General features: G+C 37.4%; 1 protein-coding gene across 4 annotated transcripts in view; it reads right to left on the bottom strand.

Moving 5' to 3' along the window:
• The window catches only part of MYT1L (myelin transcription factor 1 like), a 129846-nt gene that overhangs the window by 90594 nt on the left and 14180 nt on the right, over nt 1–25072 (bottom strand). For all 4 annotated transcript variants that reach the window (XM_065679185.1, XM_065679186.1, XM_065679184.1 and 1 more), the window contains exon 4: nt 13741–14111. In XM_065679185.1, the coding sequence (XP_065535257.1) occupies nt 13741–14111 (371 nt within the window). The remainder of the gene's footprint in view (nt 1–13740; nt 14112–25072) is intronic.

Here is a 25072-nt window from a genome sequence, read left to right on the forward strand (position 1 = left end):
CAAAGCGAGGTGGTGGAGTTGCTCTTTACGTGAGAGAGCAACTAGAATGTATTGAGTTCTGTCCGGGGTCGGATGAGGAGCAAGTGGAATGTCTGTGGGTACGAATCAAGGGGCTGACTGGCACGGGTGTCATTTCTATTCATCCATGTTTTCCCATCCTATGTCCCTGTGAGCTACCTGAATCGGTACAGTTTTGGAAAAGGATCTGAAGATATCAGACAACTACTCTGACAAGGCCATGACTGTGGTAATTTTGCTTCAAGTGACAGACAAATGTTCTAAGTTCTGACTTAAGCTGATATACTCCATTCAAGATCTTGTCTTTTCACCACAAGGTGCTGCTTGCCTTTTTTTTAGAGTATCTCACATGCCATCTACATTGCACTGGTGCCATGACATCATGGAGTAGCTGAGGTTGGAAGAGATCTCTGCGGCCCATCTGGTCCAACCCTTGCTCAAAAAAAGGACCAGCTTGCAGCAGATTCTCAGGGACCTGTCATGTCAGTCCAATTTTGTCTAGGATGGAGACACCACAGCATCTCTGGGGAACCTGTTCATAACTGACCACCCTCATGGTAAGTCATGGTGAAAAATTCCTTCATTATTTCTTAATGGAATCTCTTTTGCTACAGCTTGTGCCTGATACCACTTTTTCTGCTACTGCACACATCCATTTTCCCTCTACCATCCATCTAAGTAGCAGAAGGTCGCTGTAAGATCTCCCCATGGCCTCTTCTTCCTCAAGTGAACGAACTCTTTTTATCAATCACTCTTTGTATATCATGTGCTCCAGCTCTTTATTGATCTTGGTTGTTCCCCACTGGACCCCAGTATTTTGAGGCTTTCTTGCACTGATGAGCCCAAAACTGGATCTATGTTCCGCATACAACAGTGTAAATGCTGAATAAAGGGGAATAATCACTTCCTACAGCCTTCTGGTTACAATCTCCAGTCTTTTCATCCTGACAGCCAAACACTATTTCCAAAAAGTCAAAAGGCAGTGAATATGCTAAGGATTCACTGCAGAAGGAGCAGAAAATACTTTTCAGTTACCTACAGGCATCCTTTCAAGCAGATAAGGTCCCTGGTTGGTATGAAGCATGCTTGTTTGGATTGTAGCATCTGCAATATTTGATACAAAGGCATATGTTTAGGTTTGAGAAGGAACTTGCTGTGATCAGAAGAGGATATGCTGGGTTTACAACAGCAATACAATTTAGCCAGTCATTCCCATCTGGTCCATGCTTCTTTAAGAACTAAGTTCAGGCAGCCCTTAACTGTTTTAACCTGACTTCTGTCTGGGTAGATAATGAGACAGATTTAGCTGATGACTGGTATTCATATCGTCCTACCTTTTCTCCCCAGGAAGTCTGTGTGAGGGAGGGGAGATATTCTGTCTCATAGCCCTACAATGACTCAGTGGAGTATGGCAGTTTCTTGCTTTCTCTCAGGATTCCACAGCTCAGCAGGGCAGCAGTCAATGAGGAATCCAAAGCTCTTCTCCAGATACTGTGGTACAGCAGGGACACAGCAGGGAAGCAGAGGACTAGCTGCACCGATGGGAGAACACCCACTCAGCTCTTGATATGGAGCTTCTCATGGGGCTACTCCAAGGGCTGCTTAGGAGACAGTGACCCCTACCTATACGCCTCTCTATGATCATTGCTTTAGAAAGAATGCAGCCTGAAGAACACATTTTCAGTTCACTAACATTTTCTTTTTCACATACAAATCTCTGTGAAAGATATGTTGGAAACTGTTACTATGGGGATAAATAATCTCTTTTTGTTGTTTTTCAGCTCAGACCTCTGACTCAATGCAGATGTCCATATTGAACATGTCTCCATATGAACTAGACATCTAGATCAGGCAGTGGACTGAACCATATATCCTGGAACATGATTTATTTAATCCTGAAGTGTCTAAAGTGGTTTGACCAAATTATTCCCTAAAAGTGACTATTTCTCTTGAATGGTTCTAAAGTAAATTGACAGGATTAATCCTATCCCAATTGCTTTTACTTAAAATTTTCAAACTGATCCTTGCTGAACAATATCTTTAGTATAACACAGTAGGAATTGCAGGGAGGAAGGAACAAAGAAGCTACCCAAAAGGAGCTGTCTTTAGGTGCAGACAAAATTATATAGGGAAAGGTTGGTGTGGGTGGGGTATTATGGATGTTTTCTATGGGATAGATGCTTGAGTTACATGGACAGGGTTATATATTACTGGATGTGTTTGATCTCCATTGAAAGTTTAATTACTTTTTTTTAGTTGTGCTTGATTATCAAAGGAAGCCTACTCGTGCTTTGATAATAATCTGATCTCACTGGCAGAGGGGACAGAGGCACACATGACTGATGTTTCTAGAGGATGAGAGAACTGCTAAATATAATATTGTTGACATTTCTTTTTCCTGTCATTCTTTTCCCTCAATGAATTTGGTGCCAAAGGATCCGGAAGGACAAAGACTTCTATGTGCATGAGTTCCAGCCTTTACTTTATCTGAAATGTAAATCTTTTTGTTAGGAGGTTTGTTCCCTTTTTCCTTTTTCTGTCATTTGGCTTCTTCATCCACATTTCACTCATTCCCCATCTTTTTGTGACAGGAAAGGCTGAGCAATACTCCACAGAATAAGGTACAAGTGAATTCAAAGTTTCTTTGCCTATTTGGTTATAGCCATTCTGTAATAAACCGGCTATGGACAGAACAGCAGACCAAGCAGTGGCATATGATTATTCATGCCACTATACTTTTAGTGAAGCTCTGGAATTATTTTCAGTTGAGTCAATTAACACCCTTCCAGAAGTGTCCAGACACAATTCAAAGATGCTGCTTAGGGACCATTCCCAAGGAGTTTGAATGTGGTGATCCTGTTTTGGAACGTAAAAGCTTAACTGCATGGGCTCAGTCCACGCAACTGTTGAACTCAAATGAGTGGAGTATGGTCAATTTTATTCACTCACATAGATGTAGTCTTTGATTACTGTGATTGAAGAAACAGAGAAGAAAGCAAGAGAATCTGTAAGTTGGGATCTATGGAATGCATACTGTTAGCCATAGCTTCAGAAGGAGTGAGTAAAGCAAATAGGAACCTATTCTTTTAGCGATGCTACTCCAGTCAGTCACTACCAAAAATACCATGGACCTCAAGAATTAGAAAATGGTGCAGCTAGCTCTTAGCTAGCTACAAAGCGTCTTTATTTTCTTCTGTTTATTTGCCATCTATATTACAGGTACAGATGGCCTATGTGTTTGGAAATGTCTGAGGAGATCAGAGTACTAGAGACCTGTCAAATGCAGGAAATGTATGCTATGGTAACAGATCTAAAAAACCTTTTTCTGTCACTATTGCATCTGCTAAGATATTTCCAGTGAGGCTGTTCCAACTACCTGTCCACCTAAAGAACACAGAATGCCACCACTTTAGAAACTGTCAGCTCCTCTATGAGGGATTTCCCACTGCTGTTCAGATCTGCACTGTAATATCTGTCCTAACGATCAAAGTTTGTATCTCACAAAAGGAAAACTTTTGCTGAACAAATGTAACCACCTACATATTTACATATGTTTCTATATATTTCTGACTAAAAATATACCTACATGCAATGACGGCAGTGGCTTTGTAGTCAGCCTGATAGTGCCTAAATAGTGTGGCACAATCTCAGTGCACAACATCTCTGCTGGAACCTTTACCCCAATTAGCCTCACAGAGACTACAAAGTGGATCAACCAAACAAGTAACCACAATAGCCAGTTTTCCAAAATGCACACACACACACACACACACACACATAGATACAGACAGAGTCTTACACTCTATAAAACTAAAACCTGAGTTTGAGCCTGGTCTCAGGACGCTTGGAAGTTGTCTTGCTGGAGTTCACTGGTGAAAGTAATATGCATGAGACAAAGTCAATACCACTGCCTCTGCCTGAACTGATTTTTGGTTTTATTTTTTTCTTCAAGTATTCATCAGTTGATTCATACTGAAACCATCTTAAATATTATTCACTTTTAATTGCACTTTGTAGGATTATTTTTTAGAGTCTAGTCTCATTAACTTAAATTTCTGCACACTGGAGTATCTGAGCTACTTAACAGCCAATGGAATTAAACTACACAACACGAACTTTTCCCCTCTCTCCTTTTGTCTGCTGCTGTACTATGTTTTATGATTCAAAATTATATTATTAAATGGAACTTCATCAAATCTGTTCCTAAAACTCAGATAAACTGTGTGCATCATATCCACACTTCCTATTTTCTCAGTGATGTGCAATTTGTGTATTTCAAGCAAAAAATGTATTTGCCAAAGGACAATTGTTCTTTCTTTTATGAATACATTGCTATTGCTTTTTATTACCTTTCTAATGCTAACAGTTCTATGACTCTATGATTTCTAAATAGTAATTTTGTTTCACTGCTGTTTGTATCATCTCCACAGATCAAATAAAGTTTCATAATCCTAGTTTTCCATATTATAAAAAGTCTCAGGGAGTGTACAGTTATTGGCTGGGTTTTTAAAAGTGCTCTGCATGTGCCTAGTTCTGACTCTCCTAATGAGAATAAGATTCCATCAGTGTAGCATAAAGACACAGTAAATTACCTCACATCATGAACTGAAGGAAAATGCTCTCATGTTAGGGAGGAGAAATATAACAGAACTGTATTGCGCTGCATTTCTGGGGGGTGCGGGTATTTTGTCTAGCCCTGATCCTGATCAGCTATACTGTAAAATTATCTCTCATCTTAAAGCCTTCCTATTATTATTGTAAACATTCTGCTTAATGAAGATTCTAGACTTCATCTTTCACATCCTTCTCATTACCTGCTGTCCAGAAGAAATCCTAACAGCACGTTTCACTTGCCCTCTGCAGTACTCCCATGCTGACCTACAGTCATTTCTTTATGTCCTTCTGCGTTCTTTTCTCTGTGCCCCTCTTCCCCCCGCGTAAGTCCTGTACTCCCTTTTACACTTGGAACTTATGGTTTCCAATTCTTTGTCAGAAGACCCTCCGGGCATTGAATCAAATTTGTTCTTAAACTCATACTTATCTTTAATGGGCATTTCAACATGAACCACTTACTTAAAAATATATCTTATGAATAGTAGAAGCAATTTCTATATCACTTTCATATTGGAATTCTCATGTGGCATGTTGTATAGAAAGGAACAGTCATATTTCTATTTCTCTTGGCAATACAACTACATCTATGCTCACCTGTGGTTTCAACCTAGGAGACATCTAAACTCTAACACTGGTCAACTGTTCAAGGCTCTGCTTCTGTGTGTACCAAAACAGCTTCAACCTTAAGAAGCTCTCCACATATCTACCACTTAAACCTTGAAGGATTCTAGACATTGGGTGTTTTCACACAGAAGCTCCCAGAGACATCTAATCCAATAGGTATGCTCTAATACACACTTGAAAGAAAAAGGCTTCCCATAAAGTGTTGCTCTGATTGCCTTGCTTTAACTCATAGCCAAGGAAAAAAGTTCCTGTTTCCTCCTTCATTTCCCCTGCTCATCCCCACCCAGCAATCTCCCAGGTAAAATGCATTGTTTAGTAGGTCACTTGCTAAAGAACTGGAAGACTAAGAGTAAAAGCTCTCAGTTTGAGTGGATTCAATAACATATCTCCCAAAAAAGTTCACTAGTCACCCCAATAAAAGGTAAACTGTTACAAGCTCCACTAGGAAGCAGAAAACATAAGAGTAGCGTAAGATGCAGGTGCTGGCTTTAGGTGGGTTTTTTATGCTATTTGGGTCATGCAAAAATATACTGTCTTTATTATACATATTATACAAGTGCACTTGCCTAAAAGAGGGGAATGTAGTGTCTGATCTCTGCTCCCAGGACTGATTTCGTAGCCTAATATTAAGCAGTCAATTCACAAAACGGTTAGTGTCCTTGGAGCAAAGACAGTAACCCAGCATGTCCCTCTTTCCCAGAAGAATGACCCCCTTCAGTCTACTGCAGTTCTTGAGGTTTTCTTCTACAATGTGATAGAGCTACAGAAGAATGTCCAAGAGCATTGCTTATGCAAAGCAATCTCTGGTCTAGCTTCTATCCTTCTGTGTCAATAAAAAAGGAAATATGGAACTGAACTCCTGCATTACCTCTCACATTCAACCCAGGTACCTGAGTTACAGATAGGGGTAGAACTTCCATTTCATTTTATTCTGAAACATTTATCTCACTCCATCAAATACAGGAGGATCCTTGGGCCCAAGGAAAGATTTCAGTTTCTATTCACTTAAAAGTTGCCTTTTCTGTCTGTATTTTCAGATAAGGACATCCACAGACTGCTTTCATTGCATATTAAGCAATGCAAATATAAACATTAGTATGTCCAACACCAGCCTTATTCCTAATGATCTGATAATAATTATCTATCATTCTATATTTTCACTGTTACTTTTTAAAATATATTTTGTGCTTAATGATCTCAGGGCAAAGTTTTGTTCAACATATTGGAAAAGAAAAAGAAACAATTTCTAATTTTCAGTTGGATGACAGTCTTTAAAGCTGAATGATGTTTTAACTATTGCAGATGATGAAAAGACAGTCTTCTGTAAAAAATTCATTCCGGTGCTTTACACGGTGTCCAAGAAACTGTTTAGCAAATGCATCCTGTTTATACATAAGTTCTATCATAAACTGAGGCAGTTGTTGAAACGATAGATTGATACAATAGAAACCAGAAGAAAAGCAGTTGCACAGTATGCGTTAAAAGTGTGCATGATAAGTAAGGGATCTCACTACACGTGCTTTGGGAAAAAAGACATAACCTAGCCTGACATGGGGCTGGTCAGCTTTGCAAACACTCCTGTATTAGATGACTGGAAGTACTCATGCAACACACACCCTTCCCTTGTTACCATCAGTCATCCATCCATACCTACAGAACACAAGGAAGAAAATGCCTGCTGGCTTTTTTTGTTTTTGCAATTGTAAATTCAGCTCTTCTGTCATGTTCTTTTAGTGTCACAGCAACACTACTACTTACTCTTCCTATTAATATCATAGCCTGCAAAATTAAGCTTTTGGGATGACATAACTATCAGATTGATGAGTTCACCTAATAAAACCTCATTAAGTCTTGAGCTGCCAATCCTGTTAACTGGCAAAAGTTTCTTTTACAGAGCCATCACAAATTTTTGCTTAAACAGTAATATTTACTGTACAGAGAATATATCTGACATGGATTCCTTGGGAAAAAAAATAGAATAAAGAAAACACAAGTATAATGATATGGATACTTGACATACTTAATGTTAGTAACTGATTATTTTCAGTACTTTCTGCATGAAGCCTTTATGTGCCAAATAATTCTGAGGATTTCAACAACAGTGACCACAACTAGCTTGGGTCCATAAACACGTCAGTGGCCTTTCCTAATTACTACTTAACATCCTTTACCAAACTCTGTGAAGTGGTTTCTTTCCTAGCATTAGTCCTCTTCATCTTCCGCTAAATGACTTCACCTTCCTTGCCTTCCAGCTCGCTAATGGTAGCTCCCCCAGTCAAAAAATGTCTGTAAAGTACATTAATTCACAGAAAGGAAAGTATCTCTCATGGTATTAAAAGGACTATGTCATATGTGATACAGGTAACAAAAAAACAAGACAATTGTTCTGAGAACTGTAAAATGAGAAAGAAATGCTTTTATAATAAAATAAATAATTGAAGTATTCATTATTACATATGTATGCTGATTATACATCAGTGTTTTCGTTTCAAAATAATGCTTTGTTATTGTTGTTGTTTATATATTTCAGTAAAACAAAATTTCTGTGACTTGAGGCATTTGCCAAGACTGCAAATTTGATTCATGAAAATAGATATGGATCACAAGAAATGATCAATCCAATCTGGAATTTTATTTAATTTCATTTTATTATCTCCTGAAGGAACTGTAATAGTGGAAAATTAACTCCTACAGCTACCAAATAAGGTCCTTTGTTTTTGAGGGTCAAAAGATGCCATTTCTGTTCACTCTTTTAGGACAAAAATTGTAAGCCTGGCAGGAATTACAAGGGAATGGGGTGATCAAAATTTTTCCTTAGAGCTTCACTCTAAACACAAGGGGAAAAATAGGAACCTCTAACACTGACCAAGGAAACTTATTTTTAAGAATCGTTACATCTGTAGTGTCAAGAAGGTTTCATACAGAGTCTGTGGTCCCTGTGTAAACTGTACAGTGTGGACAACGCAATCTTTGAAGTAGCACTGTGAAAGGCAAAGGAATTCAAAGAGAGAACATAGAGTATGGTTTTGCACAACCTAAGAAGATGTTTCCAGAAATGCCATATACCAGATTTGAGACTTTCAATAACAACATCAGGTTGTTACGCCTGCAAATAATGTTGCTTTTTAAAGCAGTACAGCACATAACCAAATAGCTTCTTGGCACGTTTGTGCCAAAACCTGGATATCATTGGTAATGAAGTAGTCACAGAGAGTCTGAGTGAGAACAGGAATACAGTTCTAAGGCTACAGTGATTGCTTTGAATTTCTTCTTCAATTTATCTTATTCCAGCAATAATTAATTTTACTGTATGATCTTGCCAGACTACAAATGAAAGAGGCAAAATCAAGGATCTGTTTAGCATTTACCTGCAGGCTTAAGGATGCAATGGAAATACAGAAAAGGCAACCTCTACACAGTCTCTTCTTGGGGACTGCAATCTGTGAGAATCCAAAGCAGCACTGCTGAGATACATGATTCCTTTCCAGACCTACTGCTCTGGCAAGACTACAGAAAGGTTCAGTCACACATAAGCCCTGAAACAGTCTGACATTACAATGGGTCCATTATCTCAAGCTTCAGCTAACACTGAAGGAAAGGGTTAGTGGATTAAAAGCACAAGCAAGCAACCCCATGACATGTAAAACAGATTCAGAAGGAAGCAGCATTAAAATCAGATGTGGTGCTGAATGTGTTCCATGATGCTCTTACTATTGCCTTCAGTTCAGACGCTGAACTCCTTAAGCATTCCAATGTCCTCTACAGAATTTCAGCTTGTGTCAACAGAAGTTGTGTATGGCAGAGATCTATAATCCATCTCATCAAAGGTGAATAAATTCTTTACACTGCATAAAGCTATAATTGAATCATCTGCTCTTGAAGGATCAGATATTTGACATTATCATTCAAGGCTTTTTATTCATAGGGAAGGAGCTAAATGTGCAAACCTCTATATCAGAAATATATTTAAGTACATTCCTAACTTTAAGCATTAAAATAAAGAGGGCTACTAACCACTTGAAGTCACACGTAAGTTTCTGGACACAACCTGGAAGGTTTACTGAACTTCTGTGCTAAACATTCACACAGAAGGAGACCTTATAAATTAGATCTTCAAGGGGAGGAAAATTTAGGAATTATGTGTGCAAATCTACATCACACAAAGGTAACTCTATTGACACAAAGTTATTCTTGATTTGTCCTGATGTAAACAAGCTCAGTATCAGGACCAATCTGACTCCAAAGAATTCGAAAATAATGTTTAAATAATGCTCTTAAAAAATTATACGGTCTGTGTGCAGCAAACAGGAAATACCTTGAGCACGGAACACAGCAGCAAGTTTACTAGCTAACACCACTGTCATGTTTAAGCAGTCCACCAACCGACCAATCAACCAACCACAAATATGTAACATTTGTAATAAATAGATCTGAACTTCTTACACAAGAGCTAGAGTTATCCAGAAGGTATTTAGATGTTTCACCCCTCTACTCCACAACCTTGAGGCTTCCAGCTCAGAACTACATGTTCCAATTCTTCATGCAAGTCAAGGAAAAAACCCAAACATACTACCCGATTTTTAAAAACAATCCTACAACTTTAAAAAATGTGAAAATGGGTAGAACACCTATCTTTAGGTCCATGTGGTAGCTTTAATTCATTTTAAAAGTAAACTGCAACAGTTTTTGAGACATCATCTGTGATGGATTTGATTAATGTATCAAATTTCCTCAGGTCTGGAATCAGCCTAATTCTTCCTGCCCCTGGCAGATTATGAAATACCTGGAGTACAAGCCATCTTGAATGTCTTCACGTGATATGAGCTAAATTGTGGCTTAGAACATTTGTGCCGGGAGCTCCTCCAGCGGAGACTTCTTTCTATAACAGAAAAGCTTTGTGAAACAGTCTCTGGGACTCAACTACCCGAAATGAGCTCTTCTCAGGAGAAAGTACTTCAGTTTGCCTTACAAATCAAACGCATCCTTCACATTTCAACCCAAAGGTTCTCAGAAGCAGTATCACAACAGAGAAGGGGCACTCCAAAACCAGTCATTTCTCCTACTCCTTCCCATTCATATTGCAATTTACAGGCTAGGTTATTGTAGCACAGGTCATCTATCTGCCCTTTCTTTCTGGGATATAAGGGAAATTGGAAAGATTTATCTTTCCTGTAGTGGTGGTGCTGAACATAAGGGTTTCTCAAGCCTGTTCATAGATAGATGGATAGATACCTGTGCTTTAAAGAGATCCAATGTGTTTAATGAAAATTCAAAGAGAATATTGTGGCTGCTGCTCGGGAATTTTAAGCATTAATATTGGTTCATTGGTTCATAATATTAAGCATTTACACATTAATATTGGTTCAATATTGATCAATATTGATTCTGCGTAGAAATACAAGCACAGAATTGGGGACTCATCTTAAAACATTTGTTTGTTGTTTTTTTATTATTTTATTTTTAATTGGTATTTTGAGATTTATAGGAGTGTTTCTTTAGGATACCTTTGTATTTTCCATATCCTTTAGTCTACCAATGATGAGGCTATAAAGACGTGATTTCAAAAAACGCCGAGATGGTTTCAGCGAATGTCCAAGTGTTTTCCGTAAGAACTGTATTACCTAAATATTACAGATATCCTCTCAGAATCTAATCCAAAATTCACCATCTTTTAACAGAAAGTATGGGCAATGAGATGCCAGTAAGGTACTTGAGTTTCCCAGGATTCACCCTTTTCTAACAGAAAACTGTATTTGGTCTAAGAAGAGGTAAAATACCTTACCTTCCTCCTCTCTCCCCTTCCACCACATCAGCTGCTGCCTCTGTAGTCCTATACTGGCTGACGGAATCCTTCTGTCACTGATACTTATGATTTTAACTGTTTTGTCCACCTAGACTATAGTTATGGAAATTTTCTGAACAGCATACTTACAGCATAAGTGACAAACTTTTATGAGAACTGTGCAGAGACATCCTAGCAGTCTTTGTAGATAATTCTGAATTTTGTTTCTGGATATAGAAACACTTAAGCCACATTCAGACTTCCTGCTAACGTGACATAAAGATAGATGGTGGTTTACTACAACATCTATAATATAGTGAGCAGCAAGTGATTGAGACAACTAAATTCAGAGCTGACAGACCTATTTTTCCCATGCAGTCAATAGAGAAAGGCAAGTGCCATATTCAGACTATATAGGTTTATAATCCTTAACTTTGATTGCACTTTGTTTCCCTGGAAAATCAACAGTCCAAATTCCACCAGAGCTGCTTATAAGTGGAAGAAAGCAAAATGTAAGGATCCCTACTGAAACCAATAGGAAATAAACTACCTAAAACCCCCAGATTTATTGATTAGGTTCTAGGTCCCACCAGGAACAAGCTGCTATCACTCTCTACTGCTTGCCATAGATATAAGGAACTCCATACTTCCTTCCTTAATAATTGCTACAAACCTTTTCCTGCAAATCAGTTGTGCTTTTAAATGGGATTGTTGCATAGTGATTACTATGTTGATTCTCAAAAGATCATGTTTTTTGGTTTGGGTTTTTTTTTAAGAAAATTCTATTATCCCTTTTCCCATTTCATAAGGATTTTTTCTTAATAAGCAGTATTTTACATAGAACATATATATATTTATTAACATACACGTGTATTATTACTGGAATAGCATGGGATCCTAAGAAAAACTTGAACTATGTTAAGTTTTAATTCCATATAATATGCAAAAAAGCTAATACAGATACTTCTGTAAATCTTTTGCAGTTCTTAACCACAGCCTACTATATATGGAAGGAAAGCAGTCAAAAAGCAATGTCAGCCTTTGTTGATTGATTAGGACCACTAACTGCATGTGTAACTGTTGGAATAAGTAAACCACTGTGTTTCATTATGATAGTAAAAGTAAACCGAGTATGAAGCCTGCTGGCTTGCCAGAAGCAATTTTCTTGAGCTCTTGAGTTTTACTTAGATTTTTTTTCCTTTAATCATTTTTGATAGTGTAGATTCAAAGTTTTTCAAGTCAGCTGAAATCACAGCAGCAGTTGCACCATAACCTAATCACCAACTAACTCAGTCGCCATTAGCTCTCAAAGAAACTGCTAGACATCTGCACTTGCCCATCAGGACAGCAATAGCAGTTGCACATCAGCCTGATCTAACACAGCTTCTCTTCCAGGTTCTGAAGCAGGAGAGTTCCCTGCAAGAGCAAATTGCCTTTCTGTTGCATCAAACTCATGTAACTTTTAAGACTGGCCATTTATGCTCTACCAATTTTGTTGTCAAATTCAAGCAATTGAGGAGATGCTACAGATTCAGATATCTGAGAAAATGCTTATAGCCACCCAGCTGGTCACCATCTTGCCCAAATGGAAAGAATACTTCCGAACTCTGTCTATAAGATTTAAGATCTGACCTTACAGAATGCTGAAACAAAAGTCATACAACTTTCATACCTGGTTCCTAAGAGGAATCCAACTGAGGAGTGCTGAAACCTTTTCTTATATTTTTATTGGTTAGAAAGGTGAATCTACCCAACCAAAAACGTGTTCCCTGGAAATGGGAACAAAATACTTTTTAGATAGCTCATTAATTTTTGCATGTTTCTTTCATTTCACCCCAGTGCATTATGATGTCTGTCATCAGCATATGAACTCTTAAGTAAATGGACACTGATTACATATTTTGAAAATACTGGTAATATAGAGTCCAGCATCCCCAAAAAGGGAAAGGTGAATAGGTTAATCATATCGCTACTGCATTCATTTGGTTACTACCAGTGACCTGCTTGTCTAAATGGCATTCATTCCATAGTACATTAACCAAAATATATGAATTTTAGAAGGACTTTATCTATGTAAACCTCTTACTCTATATTTTTAATAGAATCAACTAAAGCACACAGCATTCAATTCTCAAAAAACCAAAATATATGTTAATATTCATTCTGAATACTTTCTTAGGAGTAGGGGTATGGGGAAGTATGGGGCAAAATTTTCAAAGGGAAGAGGCCCATTTTTGCTCACAAAAATTATATGCAAAATTGTGACAGCATTTATGTGGGCAATCACTGACATTATATAAGCAGATCCAGCAAATACACTTGCAAATGATCAGTACAGGCACCCAGCTGTAGCTGATGCTTTGCTTGTACCTTCGCGAATATTCTCCTGGTAACTGCATGCACTAATCTACCACTAGGATTACATTTTATGCAAGCATTTTTAGCACAAACACACCTCCTCCCTCCTTGTTTGAAATGTGAGTGCTGGTGTATTGAAAAATATTTGGAAGACAGACTTATTAAAATAAATGTTAAGGGAACACAGTGGGGTATATTTTCAGTGTGGAGCAGAGAGATTTAACTGCATGACTTCCATTAGCTTTAATGAGCACTGCACAGCTAAATCCTCACACACCACACTAGAAGATTAACCCAGAAAACACACACTGTTTACTTTTTACTAATACTCTGATTATTACCACGTTCTTCCTCCTCCTCCTCTTCTTCCTCCTCCTCTTCCTCCTCCTCCTCTTCATCCTCCACATCTTCACCTTCCTCTTCATCCTCCTCTTCTTCCTCTTCAATCTCTTCTTCTTCGTCTCGATCTATCTCCTCATCATCCTCCTCCTCATCACCTTGCTCCTCATTATCATCAGAATATTCCTCCTCTTCTTCATCCTCTTCTTCTTCTTCCTCTTCCTTTTCATCCATCTCCTCTGTTCCATCAGTTTCATAGCACTCATCTACCGAAGAGTTGTCTGCTTTAACCACAAAGGGCTTTCTTTTGGGGGCTGGTTCTTGGGGTTGCTTATCTTGTGTTTTTCTTTTTTTTGCCAAGGGACAGCCATAAACACTGCAAAAAGAAAAGATGGAAATTATTACACTATTCTGCAGATTTCTATGGGGCAAATTGTGTAACTCATGTTATTTAGTCATGTATTCTAATTCTACACCATTATTAGTCGCTGTTCTCAAATGTGTATTTTAAAATTAAAGTGCTACTCAGGCAATAATGACCAAGGGGGAGGACACTTACAAAACCTGTGAAATTGCAAACAACTGTTATTTGCCTGAAAGTGTCACATGTGCATGTCAGAACTGATACAAATGTGCTGTTTTCCTTCTCATTGTTTTCTCTCTTCTGCATGTTACACTCATTTCTAAGGCAGATGAGTACAACTGAAAAATGAGCAACCTTACCCTACCTGTTAGCTATCAGCACAACAACCAGGTAAAAAGCAATGCTTTATAATATTGAAATATTCAGTAAAGTTTTGATTGTGTACAATTAAGACATGTTTCAATGATATTTAAATAATGAAAATACAACCACATTCTTAACACTGCTGTTTATTGTTATTATTATAAATGATTAATATAAATATATATATAAATGATATATAAATCATAAGCTCTCCACTGCTATGCTACAAGTCTGGACAAAGGGGAAAACAAGCTCCCCAACACAACCAAACAAAACAGTTTTCAGAGCCAGTGTTGGAAGTGTTCTCACACTGAAAAAAAATCAAAACATAAACAAAATCTTTTGTCAGTGGAGAAAGTCAGACTTTTCAAAGTGGAGCACCACCTCCCCACCGATCATGTTAACTCATTGTAACATAAACAGCATTTCAGAGTTCTGGTCTCGTACCAGAGTAGCCACATCTCAAAGGTCACATAATCTGTGTTTACTGAGTGTGATCACCCTTGTGTAATCTCTGTAACCTTCTACACAGAGTGACTGCACACAAAAATCGCTTTTTGTTTAAAGAACTTCCTATTTAAATTTTTCTACTCTGTGATTATACATGCTACTCTAACTATATGGGATTTTAGTCTTCCTGTGCTTAAGCAGTTTTGGGACATTTAAAATGTTCTTTCTAGTCCTTTTTCTTATCTACTTATAACTTCCACATAACATTACATTTTTGCTTCTTTTATCCCAATTAAAAATCACTGAGGATTTCTATCATTTTCTTCCACTGTAATAAAGCTTCATATTCTACTGACAAACCACTGACAAATAGAAGGTTTCATCACCTTAGTGCTGCAGATGCGCTCTTTGCAGTGGCAGCATTGCCTTGATTTTCGTCTGATTTAATTCCATCTGAGCAGCTATGCAACCCAATTACTTAAACTGCTACTTGGGTAACAAAGAGTTTTCTTGAAGTGCCTAACCACTTTATTTAAGTGTCTGACTTAGCCATTGTCCTACCTAAATTTTTAAGCACATTTTCACAGGAAGACTGACTCAATCTGCCTGGCACACATATAACTAAGGAACACACAAAGACACAAAAGATGGTATTCATCATGGAAAACCTGCTGAGGGAGACCTTCTTTTCATAATACAGGCACCTCTCTCTGTGTAGGTAATATAGGTATCTTTAAAGTTTAATCCAATCCAGCATGCCTAAATTAAACACTTCCCTCCATTAACACCATTCATGAGTAAATTTTCAAGTACCTCCATCTAGCCAGATTCCAATCATCCTCATTTGGGAGTGATATGGAGTAGCAGTGCTGACATAGTTTCTAGACACCAACACTAAAGTTGAGACCTAATGTTTTCAGGCTAGAGAGTGAACAGACGCACATTATCCATATTGCAGGACCACGCTCCACCCAGCAGACTACATGGCATATCCTGGGAGAGAGCATTCTCTTCTAGAAGGTGAGTCCCTGAGGAGCTGGCTGCAAGAAACTCAGTCTGATACACGTCAGGCAAGCAAAAGCCCAAACCTTCACTAATTATAAGAGCCCTAAACCTGGGAAAAGAGGAGGCTCAAGCTTCTGGTCTCTTTGGACTATATTTTTTTTCTGTCATAGAACCATACAACAGTAGAAGGATTGGGACTGGAAGGGACCTTAAAGATCATCTAGTTCCAACCTCCCCTTGCTATAGGCAATGACACTTTCCACTAGATCAGGCTGCTCAGTCTCAACTAGCCTTGGCTGTTTCACCACATTAAGGCCAGAACATTAACCACCCTGCCCTGATCTTTATCCAGTTAAGAACGCTAAATACTTGCAAAAGTTTTCATTTAGTAATACCCCAAAACAGTCCCCTTTGGAATTCATGCAAGTCTGAGAGCTGGGCGAAAAGAAAGAGAACAAACACATCTATTTTGTTTTGAGCTGTTGTTTATTTTTTTCTATTTGGCATTTAAGTACTATTGATTACTTTTTAGATACAAATTTTTGGTCATAGGTAGAAATAAATTGTTGACATTGCCATTTTTGGTCATCTTTTTTTTTCATGGCTTTATGCTTTTCTACACAACATTTTATGAAGTTTGTGAGAATCTAAGGCATTACTTGGGTCTACCCTGGAAAGTACATAACTGGCAACAGAAATCAATGCCAGTTAGCTGCCTGATTGGCTTCAATGCTTTTATAAATCTCATTAAATAACTATTTGCAACCTAACTATTCAAGTAAAGTTGTGAATTTGACTTTGTTTTTCCACTTTATCTGTTCTCAGTACCTTTGCTCATAGAATTTAAATTGAGGACACATCAGCAACTAACAGAAATAAACATTTGTATACTTTAAGGGTTGGGTTCAGCACTAAGTTCTTGGGAACATGTCACTTTCCCAAGGAAATCAGTTATGTTAACTATGATTCAGCTATTGTAAAATTTTTCCTGATTAGTTTGCACCAGTTTCTCCACAACCCTGAATTTTGTTTTGCCTATGCTTGGATTTATACTTCATAAAGCTACCACTGCATGGGTTTTTCTTACAAAACCTTTTAGATACTGCCTTGCACTGGCTGTTCAACTATATACCTCATATAACTTATATATGCACTTTGTGTACTACAGACTTCATAGTCTGAGAAAGTTAAAAAAATCCATGTCTTGTAGAAACACGGGAAACAGGCCACTAGACCTACTGTTTAGCTGCCCTATTTTCTTCTTTTCTTTCTTAACCTGTTCTGGTCTCATCCTTCATTTCATTAATTTTTCACATTCTGCCTCCAGGACACTTCTCTGTTTCTGGCATGTTCCCTGTGGTCTCTCCAGTGAGTGCACCAAGGGGAATGTAGTGACAGCTTCCCAGCAGCCTCTGCCACTAACTTCCCCTCCTGACCACATAGAGAGATGACAGTCTCTCCCACTGACCTCTTGTTCCTCATATATTTGTGAAATCTGTTATTGTTTGTCCTTATAGCTTCTGCAATTTTCTCTCTATTTCTCTTCATTGCCTTTTGTGATCATCCCCTTATTTGCTTATTTTTTAGACTCAGTTATCCCTGCTCAAAGCCATGACCCCATTGATTTATGTGTCTTGCTTGCCTTTGTCTGTTCTTTTATTGCTCACTGGATTTCCCTGGTCAGCTGTATTTGTCTTATTTTCCCCTCACACTTCAGCTCTCTTGGCTTTCAGTGGAATATACATTTGGGCTTCCAGAAGCACACTTCTGAATATTCCACACTCCTTTGCTGTGTGACTCAGTCATCTCTGGTTTTTGGAATCTGTCATGAATAATTCTTGTGGAAGGAACATTGCTGAATTTCATAGTGATAAGCTCCAACAGGACATATAGACATTAATAATTGAATAAATTGAAGAAATAATATGTGAATTTATACTCCTTAATTAGAAGATGATTTATGGTATTTTTTTAACTCTCATGCAATTTTTCTCCATTAAAAACATACTATCCTACTCACTGATACATTCAGTAGTACCTTTCCTCAGGAAATACATATTTCTTTGCCAGAAATGAACTTCTTGATTTTTAATATATTTTATTACTAATATAATTCTAAGCATAATTAATATGAGAATTCAACTTCTTGATTTTAATATATTTTATTACTAATATAATTCTCAGCATAATTAGTATAGTTATTATTTCTCATCTATAACAGTGAAACATATCCCTTTAAATATTTATAGTATAAGACTAGAGAAATACAGGGATTTTCTAAATCAGATTACAGATTAATATTCTTCCCTCCATGATATACCAACTCACACATCAAAAGTAGGACATGACACCTATGTCTGGAGGACACTTTGTTCTCAGAGTGCCTTATTTGTCTACATGAATTAGAAGGGAGCTCATGTGACTAATAAAGGTCCTAGTTTAGATAAAGTGATTCCTATCTGCCATGTTTACCAGCATTCTTTTTCAATTTTTATGCCTTTTCTATTGAATCTGCTATATCAAAAGCCTTGTGTTATAAGATCTAAATCAAGAAAATAAGATCATGGCAATATTGTGCCCTAAATCCAAATAACATTTTTTTCTCCAAAGTTTATTATCCCTTTTTTTTTTTAATTTTTTTTTTCTCATCAGTACTTTGAAAATCTTACAAAATACAGTTTTCTTTCAATCTAAAAAGTGTCCCCAGCAACAGTATCTTCATTCTTTCCTTTTTTCCACATAAGAATTTAATTTAACATAAACCAAAATATTTTGTAGGTAACAATTTACTATACAGACACCTAATGAGGCTATCAAAAACATTTGACAAAACACTTAAGTATCTGAAGTAGTGCTGAGATGGAATTCTATCATATATAGTTGAGGATAGCGAGTTAGGAAGAGTCTGCTTGGAAGCAAACTTCTGCTTAAGGCTTCAGACAGGAAGTTCCCAAGGCACTTACACTTGTCCCACTGGATACCACAAGTATTATTTTTGGTTTGGACTAGATAACTTCCAGATGAAAACTTTCAGGGTATTGAGAAAATAGGTACTTTGCAGATAAGTCCTTTAACAAATCAAATCTTCAGAGAATGTGAAACCTAATTAATTAGCATAACACTGCATCCAATTAAATCACTCTCAAAAGTGACTACTTTTAGCTTTAAAGGACTGATACTATTGACTGATGGCAGTTGACCAGAAAATAAATACTTGGATTCTACCAAACCTTCCATCTTGAACTCTCTGCATTCCAGGAGGATGCCCCTCCCAGCAGACTATGCAGTGCTGTGAGGAAGAGCTTTCAGCACTCATGTTGAAGATGGAACATTGAATTGATAGGAATGAAAGAATCATAATAAATTCAGAAAAAGAGTGTGACTCCAGCGTAGCGATTTGCCTACTCAATTGCAAGAATAAACTCCTTCAGCTGAGGACAATTTTCCATTCATATTTAAATGACTGCTTAAAGTATGCCAAATTACTGCAGGAATGAGCAGCAAACCCAGCAGACAGCGATAACTGTGAGGTGGGAGAGTCAAGCTTCCTTGTGGGAAATTATTTTTGCACTCTAAACCACACCAGTCAGGAATCTTTTCTACCCCTCAGAAGTCCCATGTAATGCCTGCGTACTGTCCTGGAATATGTGAGGTATTAAGTCAAACCTCCCCAGGCTGTGAAAGGTGAAGCTGAGCAGTCTAATCACTAAGCTATAGAAGAGAAAATTGAAAAAGCAACAAATCAAAGTTCAAGAAGGATATGGAGTTTCTTGAGCTTTTATTTGACAGAGATGGATAATTGCAGCAAAAAAGACAGAGCTAGAGCTAGAGTTGGTACTTCCAACCAGCTGGATTAAAATCCTTTTTGCTAGCATCCTGCCTGCTATGAATCCCAATCTAGAAGACTAACTTACCCAACAGCTGAGCCAGAGCCTTGAATACTGTTCTAGAATTAGCCATGATTCTTGCAGTCATTGCACTGCTAAGCACCATAGCATCTAAGGCCACTTACAGAATGACTGCCCTAACTTCTATCTTCTCAGTTGGAATTAGGCACTAATCCAGATTCAGTGCTTTGGAAAATCTGTGTTCCCATCCACATTTTACATGCTTAAGTATTTTTTTTAAATTACTATATTTTTATCTATTTTAAACTATAATTAAAATTTTAAAACCCACTTTTTTGAGTACAATAAACTCATCTCTACAGTTCTTCTGTAGTTCAGACCTTCCCATGAGCTTCCGCTTCTGGTTCAATAAATCAGATCACTATAAGAAGAAAGTGCTTTTGTATGCAGTATCAAAACACACCATTTTTACTTCATTTATCTGTAGTGAATAGAAGTTTATTGACTTTTCAGATTAGATATGTATACAATAGTATTTCAGTTCAGTGAAAATATTATTTTACCTGAACAGGTACAAGTTTGACTGATAGGAATAAGTGAAATGCAGAGCACCCTATCCTTTCTTTTTTCCTTCTGGAGTTTCAAATTTTTATGTACTGAATTTTGGAAAAGCAAGAAAAATTACAAAAGTGCCCAGAAGGATCTCAAAAGGTAGAGGCAGAAGATGTGATATTTTCTTCACAGAGCTTTAAAGGCCAATTTGATCCTTTTGCACTTCAGAGCCTTTTAAAACACATGAATAGCCACAAACATAATGCAGATCAACACAGGTGTATAGCATTATTTAACTAAATAAGGCCTAAAGAAAAATTAAATGTCTCTAAAAAACTTTCATTGCAAAAAGGTGTTAGGAGTAACAAATAGCAGGAGAATAGAATATGCCAGAAGTAAATGATGGAGCTCAAAACTTCAGTTATTTTTTTTTTTTTTTTTAGAAATTCAGATATTGAAATACATATTTTTAAACAAAATAAAGCTGATTAGCTTTGATGTATTCAGTAGGGTCATAGTAACTTAAGTCAAAGTAAGGATTTTTTTTAAGTGGATCCTATACATCTCCAGTGTGAAGCACCTTCCCATCCCAATTCACTAAGACTCCAAACTGATATAACTGAACCCTGGATGCTGTAACTGAACCCTGTGATGAACAGTGGCCAACTTACTGGCTAACTTGCTGTCTGGCTGGTGAGACTGTTTCACCCATCACCAGAGTATCTGCTCTTGGGACATGACAACGGAAAGGAAACTTTCAGCTTTACAGTAAGTAACCCATTTAAACAATGAGTTTATATAATTTTTTGAATCCAATATCTATTCAGTGAAGAAAAATGAGGCACAATAATGTATTTCTAGGTGTACAAATACATAGGGAAAATCTAAGCCCCAGAGAGCTCATTTAAAGCAAGATGTAAAAGATAAATAACAAACCATGAGACTAAAAACTTGCATGGCAGCACAGGTTAGCAAAATACATGCCCTGCAGCTGTAGATTGTTTAAAAGTATTTATAAAAATAAAGCAATATAATATTTGATTGCCCCATGACTTATGATACCATAGATGGCATTCATCTCTCACCTACCCCTAGGCTCCTAAAAACTATGTCTATACATGTTACATTAAGTTCCCTCTGTAAGTCAATGCAAAGAAAGTGGAACTTCCTGGGAGGTCATTCATCTCACCTTTCTTAGACACATTGCCTATCTCCACTGACAATAAAAGGAGTTAATGGAGATTAATTTATATTTCTACCACTTAGGAATCTGATAAAAGTGAGAGAAATACAAGGCTTTTTCTTTTTTTTTTTTTTTTTTAAATATTGTATGTCCATCCCCAGCAAAGACCGTACCTAACAGATTTTGAAACCATGCAGTACCACACTTTCATAAAGAGAAACCCAAACCCCTTCTTTCCCTTCCACAGGTGGTGTATCACTAAACATGAATAATTCTCCTCCCTATAGCCTATCCATCTTTTCAAGACCATCTCCATGATCCAATGTCAGACAAATGCTGTAGTTGCACTCTAATCTTAGGATGGCAAATACCCAACTTAACTGTGCATTCAAGAGCCAGAACAAGACACAATTATGTCTTGTTGCCAGACCCTTGAATACAGGAATTGATCAAAGAAACTAGGATAGTGCAAAGAGCACAGGTTTAATGACTCATATTGAGTCATTAGATGAAATGCATATAATCAAGTTTTGCTAAGTAGCTATTGATTCTGCACATTTCAATATTGATTTAGAGGTAACCCAGACACATAAAAATGCGACCATGCAGAGCCAGTGACCACTTCTGCACTAACTCAGAACCCTGAAGTCTACATTTATTTCAAAAATCAACACTGGAAGAAAAACATTAGGAAAGAAAACATTTTCTAAATGCAGACAAAAATGAGGTTGGCTACACTGAACTAAATCAAAGTATTGTCTACAGCTGCCAAGATGTCCAGATTTCTGTGTATCCTGTGTTTCAGCCTCAATACAGGCAGAGGATAGGGCACCTACTAATTCATATATTTTTCATGATAACATGATATCATGAAATGGGAAAAGTTCATAAACATTCATTTACAAATTTGAAAGCATTAGAATACACAAGAGCAAATCTATGAGTTACAGAAGAATCTATCTATAGCCACAATGCCTAAACCTTGGACATCGTATGAAATGTTTCTATTTCAACATTTTTAAAGTAATTGCTCTTAAGCAATTCAGCATTCTATGTTCAAGCATTCAAAAAGCAAATGAAATCAAAGGTGATTCATGTAATTATACTGTCAATCATTTAACAACATGGCTAGATATGTATTAGTAGAATCAACACCCTTAGACACAGACTCAATAGATCATATTTAACAACAACACAGCAGGTCAAACTATCATTCAAGCATGTACTTAAGTACTGAATAATAGCTTATGCTGTCATTTTGTTGCATCTCTAATGTAGGACTGCTACAATGAGGCTATCAGCTAATGATTTCTATCACAAATACTCTTCCCGTCATCTCTACATAGATACACAGTAGCATTAGCTCCCAACTTCATTTTAACTAAGATATATGGAACAGAATTAAGAAATTCAATACACCAATTTTTCTGTAATCATAGCAGTAAGTATCTCACTTTATTCAAAGAGCTAATGACTGAAGAGTACACCCAATGGAAAGGAATAATACTAAGAAGCAGCTTTCTAACACAAGACAGTCATCAGTAAACATCTCAAATTACAGAAAAAAAATCACAAAACCAAAATGATATAAGCTGCAACCCCTTCAGTGCTTATGTACTGGATTCTCACCTCCAGCATAAGCTACAGGATACTGTTCTTTGTCTTGCACAGTTGGTTAGGAGTCATTCAAGTGTGAAATAGTCTAAATTCTGGTTGTTAGAGTATAAAGATATTTAAGTCTTCCTATTTAAAGAAAAAGCAAAAAGATTGTGCTTTCCCATAACACAAAGAAAATATGATTATTCTAAAACAGAATAGAAATCACAGCATTCTCTCTGCTTTATTGCATTATGGAGGTGTAGCTAGAATTGGTTTCTTGGTAAAAACATTAACTGTTATTAATACGCATTTAGCAAACCTTATTATGAAGTGTCCTGGTTTCAGCAGTAGCAGTCATTTTTTCTCCTTCCTAGTAGCTGGTGCAGTGCTGTGTTTTTGACTTTCGGCCTGGGAACAGCGCTGATAACACCGATGTTTTTAGTTGCTGCTCAAATATTAGTCTGACCAAGGACTTTGTGAGTCTCATGCTCTGCCAGAGAGGAGGGGAAGCCGGGAGGAGGCAGAGACAGGACATCCGACCCAAACTAGCCAAAGAGGTACTCCATACCACAGCACGTCATGCCCAGGATGTAACTGAGAGTTACCCAGAAGGGCTGGTTCACTGCTCGGTCGGCCTAGGTAATAACGGGTGGTATTGAATTCTCTTCCCTTGTTATTTCTCTTATCATTATTATTATTACTGGTGGTAGCAGTAGTGGTTTGTGTTATACCTTAGTTACTGGGCTGTTCTTATCTCAACCCGTGGGAGTTACATTCTTTCGATTCTCCTCCCCGTCCGTCCAGGACCCGGGAATATGTTTTCCCACCCTATGCAAGTACAAGGCAGGTACTGTGGATCATTATTCTCCCTTCTGAGAAAATGCTGCTGCACAACCTCTGCGCCAGCCATGACCTACACCCTGAAAGGCATGGATTTGCTTGTGGAAATCTACAGAACTATTCTACTGCAGCACACAGGAGTTGCTTTGCTGGGGGTCTTGCTGGTAGAATTTCCACTAAGATACAACTCATCTATCATAAAGAAATGGTTCAAGCTGTTGGGAGCTCAAAGGACAAAGCTATATCCTGTGTTCAGTTACCTGGTTTTGACCTTTTAGTTTTTTAATTCATGATCAGAAGAATTAAAAATACTCTGGTCTAAAAATGAAAGTTTACCTAGTGCCTTAATCACACAACTCCAAAAGCCAGATGTCTAGATATGGGCGTAAATGTCTTTGCCTTAATCTGGCTTTTTTTTTTTTTTGATATATCTTATGAAAGGAAGGATGTCTGTTTAGGAAAAAAATAAAAAAAAACTTAAAAAAAAAATAAAATTAACTGAATTCCATCACATTCTAGTACAGAATAGTGAGGCTCTAACTTGACTCACATCACAATTAAAAAAAATACTACAGCATATAATGTTACTTTTTATAACTGACAGTGAGTTCCATTAGACTGTAGAAGAATCTCTGAAGGAAAATGAAAATAGCCTCCCAAGGGAGTGGAAGCACCACACAGCATGATTTAAATGTGGCAGCTGGGTTGTGGGTGGAAATGGCGGTTTCCATTGAAAATCTGCTGCCAATATACCTCCAATAGCTAGATTTCCCAGGGAAATGTGGCAGTTACCCCCTCTGAAGTTCAGATGCTCCATTTTAAAGATGCACATATAGGGAAGGTAGCAAGCGTCAACTGAGTAGCAAAAGGTCCAGAATGATGTACCGTCCAAGGACCAAGCAGTAAGATTGGAAATGGCCGGAAGTAGAAGTGTGTAACAGGAAGATGACAAGAAGAGGACAGATTCTTTAGTTTTAAAAGATGAAAGGCAACTTTTTTTAGAAAGCATATGCCACTTAAAAGACTAGTTTTAATTTTTTAATAGTTTGAGCCATTTGATGCTTAACACGCCTCATTGAAAGCCAGTTAGCAATGTGTTAGTCACTTTTAAAAAAGGTCCTATATATTTGGGG

This window comes from Lathamus discolor, chromosome 5 (genome assembly GCF_037157495.1).
Source record: "Lathamus discolor isolate bLatDis1 chromosome 5, bLatDis1.hap1, whole genome shotgun sequence".
NCBI classification, from domain to species: Eukaryota; Metazoa; Chordata; class Aves; order Psittaciformes; family Psittacidae; genus Lathamus; species Lathamus discolor.